The 15,688-nt window shown below is 42.4% G+C and overlaps 1 protein-coding gene across 2 annotated transcripts in view; it reads left to right on the top strand.

Moving 5' to 3' along the window:
• The window catches only part of LOC126469675 (monocarboxylate transporter 3), a 442,163-nt gene that overhangs the window by 321,695 nt on the left and 104,780 nt on the right, over positions 1–15,688 (top strand). For both annotated transcript variants that reach the window (XM_050096825.1, XM_050096826.1), the window contains exon 3: positions 1,890–2,033. In XM_050096825.1, the coding sequence (XP_049952782.1) occupies positions 1,890–2,033 (144 nt within the window). The remainder of the gene's footprint in view (positions 1–1,889; positions 2,034–15,688) is intronic.

The following is a 15,688-nucleotide window of genomic DNA, read 5'->3' on the forward strand; positions in this document are numbered from 1 at the left end:
ATACTTCCCATATGGGGGTCACCGGCGGTGTTCTTGGAGACAGAGCATGCAGTTCTAGCCCTACACCTGTATGAAACCGGCGTCTTTGAGCTCAAACTGGCTTTTTCAATTTTTCTTGGGCTGGTAGAATATACAGTTGCCCGATAAATGGAAATCACGTATTGATTACACACTATCTTTGCAAACATGTGATTAACACGATGGACTTTTGATTAACAGAACCCAATAAGCTATACTGGACGGTGAATGTTCAACACAAACAGAAGTTGCATCGAGTATATCCTAAGGAAGCGTAATTGTAATCTTGTAAGTATATATAAACGATTTATTAGATTGGATCAACAACACTATTGGTTTCTTCGCTAACGAAGCTGCTGTCTACAAAAACGTGCCGTACAGACTCTCGGCGTGTGGGCAGATGCAGACAATTTCACAGAGTTTCACACTCAAGTTGCCACGCAATCGTGACTTACTTAGTTTCATAACCGAAAAAAGGCCTTTCACACAAATATGTCAATCGAAATATTGTAGCACTATTGCAACCTCATTGTGGAGACATGAAAACTCTACCTGATGAAAGCAACATAGACCTCCTGTGCAGTTTTAAAGTAAAAAGATGATTCTTTAAAACTGGAATTACCTTGCAGGTGAGTCAATTACATCTGCAGCGCAGAGGGGCGCTTTTAACTGAATAAACAGACGGTCTCAAAAACAGATGTAAGATTGATTGTGTGCATAAAACCTTTATAAAATTATCCTTTTATTTCTTTCGAGGCCTGAATCGATTCTTCAAACCTCGCGTTTTCTTTTTAAAGCCAGTGAGATTAGGGAACTGGACTGCCTTTGTCAGAATGTGCCCGTTCTACAACGGGATTTTCTTTTTAAGTGCATCCCCATCAAATAAGAAAGAAGTTACCTTGCAGTATCTTAATGTGGACAGTGTGCAGTCCAGTCCACCAAAAATGCGAGGTCAGCAATCCGTTCCGGATGTTCCAATTTTCGTTCCTGCATATCTTTTTCCTTCAAAAATTCAACAATAGCGAGTTTTAAATCGAAAAATCATTTCAGCCGCCCCCCGTAATTTAACGAACATACTTTGCAGTAATATACGAAGTCTCCATATTCTTAGTTCAGTTCCATTGAAAACTGTTGCAAGTAGCAATGGAATAATGTATGCGACATCAGAAATTTTGTAATTTTTTACTCTTTGATCATCAACTAGATCTTTAAATTCTTTCCGCGTGGTATTGTAATGTCGTTTCATGTCAAATATGCGGTACTCGTCGCTTATGCGAACTGAGAATTCTCATCCCTCTCTTCTGCCATTCCCAATCATTTTAAAGAATTGTGACTGTAGATTGCTAGACTGCCTCTTCTGTGCAAACAACAACTGGGCCTGTGAACGTTCTTCGTACCACGAAAAAATATCGAAAGGTAAACAGCGTTGACACCGCGATTCGGCGAAAATTTTGCAGACCGAACAATGCCGCACCGCACTGCTAAATGAAATGTCGCGCTGTTCGGGTACTTCCGAGAAGTAACGAGGAAAGCCGATTGGCAGGCCGGGCCTGTCATAAATGGTAAGAAGGATTACAGTGAACACGGAAAAATTGTCATTTTGGGCGAATTATAGCTCCCGGGGGTGGGTAAAGGTTAAGCCTGGATGGGGCCGAAACGACGAATATATTTTAGTTGACAAAATGTGTAAAAGAAAAAGCAGTTAATCGAAAAATTGAGATTTACGCAAAGCTCATTTGGCAATTATACGAGTTCATAAGTATGTACATATCCGTTGTCTGCAAAATTCGGGGGACCTGGACTCGAATCGCGCTGCCGCTTGCGTGTTGGAACTGTTCGTGTGGTGAATGTGGCCGCTTTGTGTTGCGCAGGGCCGGTGGTGAGCGCGCTGACCAACAAGTACGGGTGCCGCGCCGTCTGCATCGCGGGCAGCATCATCGGCTGCGCCGCCTTCGTGCTCAGCATCTTCTCGCCCAACGTCAACGTCCTCATGCTCACGTACGGAGTCATGGGTGGTAAGTACATCTTTAACCCGACGCATAGCTCCAGCCTTCCCCGCATTTCCTTCCATTTCTCACTCACGTTGCGTTACACAAAAAAAAGATACTAACATATTCCGCCATCATGGAAAATAAAAGCACTGTACATCACAAACGTGGGCTTCATTTTACTGAACGTATTGCAATATTTGATATTCACCGTTTATATAAGGCCATAATAAATTAATACAGTCTTCCATATCGTAAGTCATTCACAATACTCCACCGCCAATCGACGTCTCTATATTAAAAAGATGGGAGAACTGCGTATTAATGAACATTATTTACAAGTGGAGGAGAAATACTCGCCATATACTGCGTAGCTCTGCTAAGAGGTGGCAGGCCGATTTTTTCTGGTGTTTCGATAGATACTAGCAATTTCGCTTTTGTGTTGTGTTGATGGAGTCATTCCAAATAAATACTAATCATCACTTGTTTCGTGTGACGCCCAGTGGATTTTATGTGCCCATTCGATAAAAAGGTCCCAATCAGTTGCTGCGATATATGTTTCAATAATATGACCTCTAGCACTTATCATATCAGTAACCAGCTGTTCACAACGCCTTTCTTGACCCTCCTCGTGTGCCAGCTCGCGCCGCGCTGTCTGTCTGCAGCCTCCAAGTTTGCGTCCTCGTTCATTCACATCGTTAACGCGAATATCGCAATAGACTAATTTAGACCGATCTATCGAATGAGCGTATAAAACGCCATTAAATATGGAACATTTTCTTTGTAACGGAAACAAATCGTAGTGTTCCGTTCACAGTAGGTGCCGTGTGAAACGCGGGTCGACCAGTATTTATTTTTTCCGACTTCGTCAACGCTTGGAAAAGCGAAATTGCAAGTATCTGCCGAAACACGAGAGAAAATGCGTCTGACGACCTTTGGGAGACACACCTGGTATGTGTCTTGGTTATAGTTTGTCGCTCCGTCTACAACCAGGTCACGGAAACAGAGAGCTTGTTTACTGGTACATGAGTCCGCAACGGATGTCGTGCGGTCTTGTTGAGGACAACAACCCGAACTCTGTTTGAAGTATTTAGTGAACTCGTGACCACCCCAGATCTAAGTGACTGAACGTAAATCAGCATCCATTCATACTGGTTATCCGTTTCTTTTTAGATGCATAACACGCTTCCTAAACATGGCATCTCATTTGTAGCTATGCGAACCCACAAACCATTCATCACTGCGGTACATCTTTTCAGTTTCCAGTTTCACACCTTTACTGTCAACATTTTTCATAAGTGTAACATAAACGTATAGTTTTAGACTGAAGCTAAGGTCAGGATATATTGTGCTTTCGATATTGACTATGTAAGGGACAGTGTATTAGTCAAGTTTATAATGTTTCTTCTCCGTGAAAGGGAAATTGATAAAGTTTATAAATCATTTGTTCTAAGTCGTGCAGTAGTACTCTGTCTACCAAAGTTGTGTCTATAATGTGAACAGGAACGCGTTGCGTTGAGTTTGCGACCAAGAACTGCCTAATAAGTGATAAGAAAATAGTGTACTCGACAAATTATAATGTAACTCCCACATCGCCCCCGGCGTGTACACACACACAAAACACACACACACACACACACATATAGTACCCAGGACTATCGTCTTCAGAATGATATTTCAAAAATCTTACGATCCAGCAAGATCTTTCCACAAGTGCTCCGTAAGAAAAAGTTTGGTGTCATGGCTGGTGAACCCACTCCTCATATAGTGGTGAATACACTTCTTGTTTGTAGACGGTCATTGCCGTCTTGAAGCATGATTTCTCTTGCTCACTCCTCCTTGAATCAACTAAATGGCAATGCGAGATGTCGTCCCAAAATCTCTTGGCAGTCGTGGTGGTACAGGGGTCGAGAAGAGTGCCACTCGAGAGGTGCACAACTGCTGTACAGTATATATCTTTTCAGGGTTGCTGGATGAATGAGAGCGTATTCTAAAGTCTCACTGTCTAGAATAAACATGGTTCAACTATCCAGAGTAGCTCAGGGGTACAATTTACGTACAAGTAGGCTACTTCGTGAGTTGGCTGTCCAATATAAAGTAAGAAGTAGTGTACACATCAGTGACATGCTAGCACTTTATCCAACTTCATTTAGACTTTCGGTGAGCTTCCGTAGCAGTTAACCGAAGTATTTATGTTTAGAGGAACCTCTTCCAGAGCCCAATGACGCCTGAATTACGGACGCTGTTCCGTCTTTTCTCTAATATGCAGATAAAAGGGCCAAAGATCGCACAGTTTGATTCGTTATTACCGGCTTTATTCGTCAAATGCAAGCATCATCAGATAATCGTTGTCCTGGTGGCAACGCATTCGGGAGTTAAGTGTTAAAAGCACCGCCCGGTACTGAGCATCGCTTTTAAGCCCCTAACGTGTTGCCACCATAGCAGTGGTTATCTGATGATGCTCGAACGAAATCGGTAACAATGAATCGAACTGTGCACCATTTGTGGTTATTTTAACTGAATGTTAATTACAACGGTCGCTGTGTGCCCGACAGGTGAAGGCTGCGTTTGTTCTGTCATTGCCGGCCGGGGTGGTCGAGCGGTTCTAGGCGCTACAGTCTGGAGCCGCGCGACCGCTACGGTCGCAGGTTCGAATCCTACCTCGGGCATGGATGTGTGTGATGTCCTTAGGTTAGTTAGGTTTAAGTAGTTCTAAGTTCTAGGGGACTGACGACCTCAGAAGTTAAGTCCCATAGTGCTCAGAGCCATTTGAATGATTTTGTTCTGTCATTTCTCTGTTAGCGCCCGTCTCCCTACTCGGACAAATGTCCTGCTCTAGCAGTTGACGTTTTGGCTCATTCGCGATCTGTTTAAGTACTCTGACCCAAATGATTAGTTAGACCGGGTGAAGTGTGTAAAGTGGAAATCTGACTCGGCAGTGCAGTCTCCGGTGCTAGGTCACAGTAGCTTGTCATTCCTCACTTGATACAATACCTCACATTAGGTTGTCTATTACGTGCAAAGTATATAATTAACAAGTGACACTGTTTGCCCCTTTGGGTCTATTAAAGAAACAATGGCACACGCCTAACTAACTAACTAACTTTAAATGTTTAGAGGCTCTTCAACAGTATCGGCTAATCACAGTGGAGTGTCGTATTTATCTTTGCTTATTTGTCTAGCTAACAGTGCCAAATTACAAACTGTAATATCATATTGAACTGCTTTGTAAAGAAATATAAAAGATGGACCAGCTCGGTGGCAGTAGACGAGTAGTTTACTACAGACATGGCTTAGCACTCAGCAGAAACGACGTAACTCTTGCGTAGGCTTGCGGAAAACGACATGCTGGTACATTTTCAGCAATTGAAGGTACGAATGTAGACGTGAGTGTGGACTCAAATGGCTCCTGCTGTGAAGACAACCATCATAAATTGGGCTTATTTGGAACTTACAAAGATTTGCAGCTTGGCATTGTCCAACGGAGCATAAGTTATCAGTAAATGACACGCACTGTGGATGTTTTCAGTGTTAAATTATTTCCCGGCCGTTTACAACTGATCTTCATCTGATAAATAGTGTCTTAGTATGGCGAACAGTCTTTGACCGTACCTCTCTCTTCTTTCAGACCTCTCATACTTTAGGAGACATGAAGTGATGATAAGGGCGGCTAAATAACGAAATTCTGAATGTAGGCCTTTTTCATTTGTAAGTCATCAAGCTGTTGGAGAGCAACTTCGAGTATCCTTATTTGCTGTTTTGTCTCTACCAAAAGATCAGACCCTCATTTACCACATATCACAACAAATATGTTGAATTAATTTCCTTTTAAATGGTAGAGGAACTTCTGTAGACAGAACGATTAAAGGAACTTCCCTTTAACTGGACCGCACAAATATAAAGCAGCTTTACTTACGGAATCAGTAGCATAGAACTTATGAGTATAAAACGAAATATTTCTCTCATTGATTTCCTGCATCTAATGTAAAAGCTATATAAAGGCAATGAAAACAACGTAAATAATAACATTCAGAAAAAAAATTATGAATATACAAACACAATATAAAAAAAATTAAATATCAGCTTACTTCATTTTCTCAAAACCTTTAACCAGTTGTTGAGATAAGTTAATACTCAAGTTAAATCTCCTTGAATGACTGATTTTAAAGATTGAATTTAAAAAATGGATTGGCATCTTTATTCTGGTTATGAAGACTCACTGTGAGCGTAAACTACTACTGAGAAATATTTAAGCAACGGATAACTCCTAAAGAGGTATTATTTTTTTGTTTCCATACATTTGTTCAATAAGATGAGAAAGGAAAATTTAGATGCCTAGCAGCTATGTACCTCAGTTTCTATCCTGAAAAACAGAATACCTCAATTACCAAACAGAAATAATGTATTGAGAAGACCAATCTGTACGACCGCATAGTTAAGCTAATAGCTTCAGAAACTAGACGTGGCCATAAATGGAAGGAACTTTACTTGAGAATTTGTGAGCCTTGAAGTCTTAAGAAATGGAAATAATAGCATATAAAAATGAGTGGGAGTTTGGATATTCTGTTTTGGACCTATTCCTATTCACTCGAAGAGTGAGGATGTATATTTCGTTCTTGGCATATCCTCAACTCTCACAAATACTGACATAATTAATACGTAACGTATATCAGTAAGTTGCATCTCGGGAAAGTCTGAGCGAAATCGAATTTTTCTGCCGTGGAATTATCATTAAGGCATAACCTTAATGTTCTACTTTTCGTTGTCATCAGAAGGTCGTGAAACACTGGAAACTGTTTTACTTATTTATCTCTACAAATATCTCAGTATCGTGACCAGTAAACTTACTGTCAAATAATGTCATTCAGATGTATAAAACTTCCACTTTAGTAGGAGTTGTAAGATTATTTACCGTGATTCGTAATACTCACGGAAAAATAACTATAATTTCTAATTCATGTTACCATTCTTAAAACTAGTTTCATTTCTCCCTAATTTACTTATAATAGATACAGTTGTTCCAACTGAAGTTGTTCAGTCAGACTACAAGCCGTGAACTTCACAAACTTCCTCAGTCAGCTTTCATGAAAGCGCTTTGTAGCTTAAAAAGTGGTCTCCTCTGGACGTAAAAACTCTTTTCTGACACAGTACTGTCAAGATAACTCCTCAGACGGGGCTTCCTTTTCACGTTTGTTTATAGGCATTCCAAAAATTTACTTCGGTAAACCTCCAGTTTTCCTTGTATTCTGTTCCGTAACTCAGATCACATAGGCTCCTTTCGAGCCAGGAACACTTCTTCGTATCGTACGTAATGAATAGCCATTTTAGGAAATGAGAACTTTTGAAGGGGAAGGAACAAAATACGTTTTTTTTATTTTTTTTCTGTCAAGTGTACAGGTATTTCAGAAAATTTACGTCAGAGTCTTTTTCCGTGTCAGTGCTGAAATCCTTGACTCTTACAGCCAGGGATGATGGACAGCCCATCAGTTACTCGCCCATGCGTCTCAGCCGTGGCGCTGTTGCCTGCAGACGTCTTACACGTCGCATCTGTGAAGTGGCTCTTAAGCTATGAACGGACAGAATTACGAGACAACATTTAGTGAAAACAGTTTACATTTTGCGATGAGACTGGGCACAGTTGTCTGTGAATAATAGTATCGAAATCAGAAGATTGTTATCTCCTCTTAAGCGGGCAAACACTCTAGTCTTGCCTACACGCACATACAATATACTAGCGACCAACCCCGGTTTCGCACGTGTGGCACTAAGTACGTACGAGCGAACTACTTGTCTAGTGTCTATCTGTTAGTGACAATCGTATCAAAATCCATTCAGTAGTTCCTAAGATTAGCCTTCACATACAGACAGAGAAACGCGGTGGTGTAAGATGTATAGATGTTTCACCTCCAATTTGACGACGAACTGAGCTCCTAAAACTTAGGGCACTTACATACAGCATTATTTTGAAGCCCCCAAGGCACAAAATTGTACTCTGGTGTACATAAACCTGTGTTCGACACAGAATAATGATTGTACAATCTCTCACAACACTACAATCAAAATCTAAGACAGTGAACTACATGGTATCGGCACTTCAGGCCTTAAAACCGTCTACAAGAATATCTACCAAACAAATAATAGTGAAACAAGAACAAGAACAATAGTAAAACAACAAGGAAGGGGTAAGCAGGTGACAGCCATGGGGATGATTTGGATTTCCATTCTAGCAGCAGCACGTTATGCCTGTCCTATAGGATGCCCACTATGGCTGTAGACACACCTGCAGCACAACGTGGCACGGGAAGGACGGCATTCCTGTTTCACTTGTAGTGATGCTTTCATTCTTAGCCCCACAGTGGGAGTACCGTTTTATACCGTGGTTCTTTCAGTTAGTTAGCCCCCTGCTGGGTGGTGTTTCTTGTTTGGTGTGGTACATCTGTTATCATTCTTTAGGAGGAATGATGAATCTATTATTCCTTGAGAATCTGATTTCCACTAACTACATTTATTAAACATAAAACTACATTCGCACAAATCATTTTCAGTACATATCAAAACATAAGGTGGGTCAACCGCAGGAATGTAATTTAGGTGTATTATGTGTCATCTTAAGCTTTCCCAGCGAATCGACTGTTTGTACTATACTCAAGCGTCCAGACAGGTTCAGTCGTCTTTAAAACACGATATTTCGACAGCGTACCAGTAGTATAGCCGGGGGGGGGGGGGAGGGGGCAAGGGGGGAGGGGTGCTACCCCACTGACATCATCCAAGATGGCGGCCGAGACGTCAGCTGATGACGCGATTGACGTCATCCAATATCGCGGCCGTGACGTCAGCTGATGATGCAATTACGTCATTCAAGATGGCTGCCGTGACGTCAGCGAGTACCATTTCACAAGATGATGGGAAAGTGCCACGACCCCCCTGATAGGAAGTTTGAATTTTGGAGGGAAATTGAACTTTGAAGGCAAGATAGGTCAATTGGGCTACCTCTACTAACCTAAGAAAATGGCACTTGCGCTACCTCCAATAACCTATGTCACCCGACCGCCACCTCTTCCTAGGAACGGGGGAACGGGGGGGGGGGGGGGGGGGGAGGAGGGTGAAGGACTCAGCCTGTGCTGGACGTAAGTCTTTATTTTCAGTCTTTATTTAAACAATTAGAGGCAGTTCCACCATCAAGTGTGTTCGCACGTCATCCTCTTGGAAAATGGGCGGGGGGGGGGGAGGGGGGAGAATTTTGAAGATTGAAGGGAAATTTGCTCTAAGAACTTACTCCTGCAGCTGAGGGGAGTTAGTATTGTGTTGCCCCCACTAGAGGCTGCTCATGATGCCGTTCAGTTCGAATATAATTTGTTTAAATTTGTATAAATTTGTTTAAATTCGTAAAAATTTGCTTACATTCGTTTAAATTTATTATCTACCTACAGCATTAGTGTCGTGTTACCACCAGAAGAGGCTGAGATGTCAGTGCTTGTTGAGCTGTCGGTGTTCAATTAGCGAAATGTTCGTGCCAGACAGGGCGGTGTTTTAATAGATGTATTACATGCACACATTCAGCCGAGGAGTGCATCCAAAGCTCACTGCATGAAGAATCGAAACGAGAATTGATGCTTGAACATATGAAGAGGAAGAATACGGTCCTGCAAATAAATGCTTTGCATTAAAGATGCATTACACAACAAGTGGAAACATCTGTCTCTTTTGGAACTATCTGTGATTTCTAAAACCTACATATAATGTCCCACCACACAAGAGGCAACTGCCTTTCATCCACCGGACCAAAGGACTGACAATGTTCACCAGTTCACTGCTAGAGGGCGCCACGGTAGGTCACGTGATCATGCAGTTCAGTCCACAGAAGCACACGTGTTTTCGCAACTGCACGTCTGCCCAGACTCCTCATCCCCCCGCAATCTGAGGGGGAAAACTGGTGGGAAATGGAATCAGCCTGTTCTGGGATGCTGGAGAGAGGAATGAGTGTACTTAATTTTTTTTGGAACAATTTATTTAGCGATAGATTTCACCTATTTTATTTATTACACTGATACAAAACACTCACCCTGCCGATTCTCTGGACGGGAAAACTGGGGGGAAATGGAATCAGCCCGTTCTGGGCTGCTGGAGAGAGGAATGAGTGTACTTTATTTCTTGAACAATTTATTTAGGGGCGGATTTCACCTAGTTTATTTATTACGCTGATACAAAACACTCACCCTGACGTGCTGGGGGTCACAATATATAGTTTACAGGCCTGGAAACCACTCGAAAATAATGGATTACACTGATGTGCAGAGACGGAAATAACTCATAAATTATCGAAATAATCCAGTACACAGTATACAGACCTGCAAACTACTCGTAGATCACCGAGATAATGCATGAAAACATGCTCACAACACTTAAACCGAAAATAGTTCAGTGTAAAAACACTCAGTGCACATAAAAAACGCTACTCATCAGCGACTCAAACCCTGATTCTACTGGATGGAAATCGTAAGTGCACCCCCCTAACACAAAGAAACTGTCCAGATGCCGGTGAGGAAGGTTAGGTTCGTGTACTTTATTTATTTTACTTGGGAAACTGATGCAAATATCCATCCTAATTACTTAATTAATCACACAGATCGGTCCTAATTTCACAAACTATATGCGTAGCGCTGCACAAGAACGGCTTAAAATCGCAAAAACTGACAATACCATGCTACTGGTTTTATCCTGCTGGGAAATAATTTCGCAATACCATTTGAAACGTATGCAAATCTCGATCTTACTTACGTATTTATCACGAGGATCGGTTCTAATTACACAACTACGTGCATAGCGATTGCTCAAAGACGGCATAAAAGCGCAATACACCACAAAAACTTACTATACCATGGAACTGGTGTTATCCTGCTAGAAAAATATTTCTCAATATAATCTACACCTACAAGCTATGGGGGGGGGGGGGGGGGTGTAAGGTGCAATCTTTATTCTTTTCGGTGGGAAATACGTTCAACTGACTAGATGCTGGTGTTGAACAAAGGAAGTGTATTACCTGCAAGCATATAACATCTATTCCTGTTTGACATCAGAGTTCACTACACACGCCTAGTAAAAATCACCCTACAGCTCAGCTAACCAAAGCCGATACACGCTATCACTGCTGATAGAAAAAAATGCGTCACAGCTATAATTACACTTCGAAATTGTCGCGAAAAAAACAGCTTCGTATTGTATGGGCCACAATTCATCACAAGTAATGGGGAAAATCTTTGTCCTAAAAGACTGCAGTTGAACGTGCATTCTCATCCATGTACAATCACAAACTACGGGATGGAGCTACTCCGCCGGCAGCCTCGTGCTGTCAGCTGCCCGCATTGATACGAATGCCTTCTGCCAACACAAAAGCAGGTATAGTTAACGAGGAGCAAAAGGGCGACTTTCCCAAATGCATCTTGGTCGTCTAATGTACAGTGGCGCACCACCCCTAATGGCTAGGAGGCGCCACTGTCAGAGACTGGACAGGTCCCCAACTCCTCTCGTTCTGGGGTGGAAAACACTTTTGTTTAACGTCACGTAGCGCGCTTCAGCAGGGGCCGCGCTCTCGTAGGGGACTCACCAGCCGTTCTGCGCTCAATTATTTAACGTCTGCTAGACTCCTATAACAAAGCAAGTATTGATAAAACATTTGCGACGATAATAAATCTCCTGTTCCCACGAAAGTTTTCATTTAGTTTTATGAGCAAAATCGGTATAGTTCTTCGCGTACGACTGCACTCGCGTCTCATTATTTTCTGATGTCCAGTGAAGTGTACCGCCACCAATCACAAATGATCACCAGAGAGAAACTTATCCCATCTGCAAAGACCTTTACGTGGAAACTCGAAAAAACGAAATATAGGAAACAGATCTTTCCACTGACGTCATGGCCGCCAGTGTTGTAGCGCTCCACCGGCTATAGTACTGGTACCTTGCCGTCATATTCAAGTGATACCTGCAGAATGAGTGTCTTCGCTTCATCCCGCCTATTGTATACTGTGGTCTCTCCCCATGCCTTCCGTTCACTATCCTTTCGCACGACACGTCAGGTGCAGTGCTGAGCGCACGGCATCGCCAAATGCTGGGCGCGAATCTCGGTCCCTTAGTGCTTCTGTACCTCCAGTCAGCTGCGGAAATGGCTCTAGGCTGAGGATGTGATTTTAGTTGGCTGAGCGCTTGGTCTTAAGCTTTGCTTAGGGTAGAGCAACAGCCTCTGTTGATCAGCCTCCTCCAGAGCACAGTCCCAAAACGACGAGATCTGTCTTAATACCCTCGTTTTTTCGTATTTCATCGAGTCCCCTGTAGTTTTTCAATGTTCTGCAGCCCAAGATTTTGTTAATTGCGTATGTTCAGTGCGTCTTCTGTTCTCCTTGCATCTGTCTTTGATTGTTCTAACAGTCTGCTCGATATATGCCTTCGTGCATCTAGATGTAATTCGACAAAGACCCGGTTTACAGAGCCCCTAGTCGTTTTCCACCGTACCTAGTCCTGCTCGCGTTTTCGGAGGTGGGCGGAAAATGCATTTAATGTTACGTTGAGCCAGGATTTTGCCGATTTTATTCGATTCTTTGCCGAAGTATAGCAGATGCGCCGTTGTCTTATCCTCTTCGTCGTGTTCCATTTGCTGGGTGGGAGACAAATCAGACGTGCTGCTAGGCAGAAGGAACAGGCCCAGCCAACAGAACACGACGAGGATAAGACGATGGCATATCTCCTCTACGTCGGCAAAGAATCGAATAAAATAGGCAAAATCCTGTCTCAACGTAACATTAAATGCATTTTCCGCCCGCCTCCAAAAACGCGAGCAGTACTACGTACGGTGGAAGATGACTTGGGGCACTGTAAACCGGGTCTTTGTCGTATTCCATGTAAATACATGACGACATACATCGAACAGACTGTTCAGACAATCGAAGAAAGATGCAAGGAATACAGAAGACGCACTGGACGCAAGCAGTCAACAAAATCTTCGGGTTGCAAAATGTTCAAATGTGAGTGAAATCTTATGGGACTTAACTGCTAAGGTCATCAGTCCCTAAGCTTACACACTACTTAATCTAAATTATCCTAAGGACGAATACACACACCCATGCCCGAGGGAGGACTCGAACCTCCGCCGGGACCAGCCGCACAGCCCATGACTGCAACGCCTAAGACCGGTCGGCTAATCACGCGCGGCCTTCGGGTTGCAGAACATTGCAAAACTATAGGGGACTCAATGAAATTTGAAAAAAACGGAGATGTTAAGGCAGATTTCATTGTTTTGGGACTGTGTTCTGAAGAAAGCTATTGAAACTGGAATGGACTGTGGGCTGATCAACAGAGACGATAGCTATATCCTAAGCAAAGTTCGGGACCCATCGGAGAAATACCTATTCAGTACAAAAGCTACACTGATTTCAGTTACTTTTCACAAAAAAACATCGTGAAACCATTGGCTTCTTTCCATCAAACACTAAGTTTAAATAGAAAACATTAACATGTCAGTTATGTCAATGAAGATCTCAGGGCCACTTTTCTAAGTTTTGTTAATTTCTTTGTGACTAACGGATCTTTGGTAGGTAGTCTTTGGGTTGGGGTTGGGTTGTTTTGGGGAAGGAGACCAGACAGCGTGGTCATCAGTCTCATCGGATTAGGGAAGGATGGGGAAGGAAGTCGGCCGTGCCCTTTCAAGGGAACCATCCCGGCATTTGCCTGGAGCGATTTAGGGAAATCACGGAAAACCTAAATCAGGATGGCCGGACGCGGGATTGAACCGTCGTCCTCCCGAATGCGAGTCCAGTGTCTAACCACTGCGCCACCTCGCTCGGTGGGTAGTCTTTCACAGAAGTACTGTAATCCTTTTCATTACCAGGTTGTGCCCCGCTGGTGTGTTGATGGCTGCGCAGCTGTGACTCCAGGTGTATTTAGGCACTGACTGCACTTGTGCGGAGTTTGCCGCTGTGCTGGGTCGGTGTTAGTGATTACGGCCCCTGTTGATGTTCATCAGTTATACTCTTCATCAAAGTCTTTAGCTACCTCCCAGCATACCTTTAGCGAGCGAGATGGCGCAGTGGTTACCGCAGTGGACTCACATTGAGGACGACAGCGGTTTAAATCGACTCCCGACCATCCTCACTTAGGTTTCTTGGACGCCTGCCTGCAGAATATTGTCAGAGAAGTTGCTTTCTCCTGTGTCTTGTGAAGGCTTGAGGTTCCCCGTAGAAATACGTCACCTATCTCCCAGCTTGCATCGTGCAAAATCAAGGGCATTACAATTTTCTTGTAATTCTCAGTGGCCCACAAGTAAAATCCTATATTGACTGTTAGTTTCCCCCACACATTGTCTTCACTCTCTTATTTCACACCTTGTCTGTCTCAAAGTGATAAGAGGCTACAAGCAACATAAATATTGGTCCGTATTTTCCTAATTTTGGCATTTTTCTAATATGTTTGTTACCGTACCCCACGTTTCCGTGTGCACCAAAATATGAAACCTTGGTAACGAATCAGAATGATAAACCTAGGAGTACATGCAAGAAACAAATATAGGTTAACTTTGACTGAGACTATACACAGGTGGCAAATATCTACAAGAAATGCGATGAGAGCTATGTGTAATAGTTTTCTGTGGCAGAGAATCCACATATACATATGGGTATCCCTCGCCACGCAACGTCAAGTGGCTTGCGGAATGTTGATGCAGATACACATGTAGATAATTATCATGAAATATTATTTATTTATATTCATTCGACAAGGTTATCGCCTAAGATATTTTGTACGCTTGGAGAAAACGTATCCCTGAGCGAAGTAAATAAAAGGAAGGACAGTAATACATAAAAAATCAGGTAAGATATGTAATTGTTCATTCCAATCTCTGTACAGAAATAAACCAGGTGATGCAGTCCTTTCACTGCTTTCAGCGTGTAAAAATGTCTCTCTGCATCCAAAGTGTGGTTTCGGTTCATACACTCGTTTTAAATATTTGTCAGTCACGTTGTCTGTCACAAAGGCCTGTAGCTTTCGCTTTGAACAGTTGTTCTTTGTTTTCACGGCCCTTTACATATTTCAATCTGCGGACCTGAAACATTCCTAGTTTCGTACTGATAAATATACCACATTCATCCTATTAAATTACAACTTGGCATTCACTGAAATGCTGTTTCATCAGCACATAAAAAAAATCCCCTTAGTACAAAATTCCGTAGTTCCGAGAAATAATCCCTAAATATGTCTCACGCTGAAGGCTGAAACTTCTCTCGTACCATTCACTAACTCATGTGGAATCAATACGACAGGCTTTTCGATAAAATATGCCCTTTGTTCAAATACAAGGACAACGAAATTTCTTCTTTTGCTGCGTCAAACAGTTCATGCTTTTAATAAGAACTTATTAGCCTATCTCATTCTGAAAATTTTTGTTTTACCTTGCATTTTGGAACTTTCTGTAAAATTTGTCTCCAATCATGTACTCATTAAGTGTCTCCCAACGCCGCACACTTTGTCTCTTTCATGTTGAGCAATTCTGCTGGGATACGAAGCAGAAATAATAATACTTCCATGTCTAAGTTTGACATGATTCGTAACTAATGTATGATTTTTACAAGTATTAGTTCATGCAATCTCCCATTTAGATTGAATGTGCGCTGTGAATTTGTTTGTTTCAAAAATGGTTC

The sequence above is a fragment of the Schistocerca serialis genome, chromosome 3 (genome assembly GCF_023864345.2).
Source record: "Schistocerca serialis cubense isolate TAMUIC-IGC-003099 chromosome 3, iqSchSeri2.2, whole genome shotgun sequence".
Taxonomy (NCBI): domain Eukaryota; kingdom Metazoa; phylum Arthropoda; class Insecta; order Orthoptera; family Acrididae; genus Schistocerca; species Schistocerca serialis.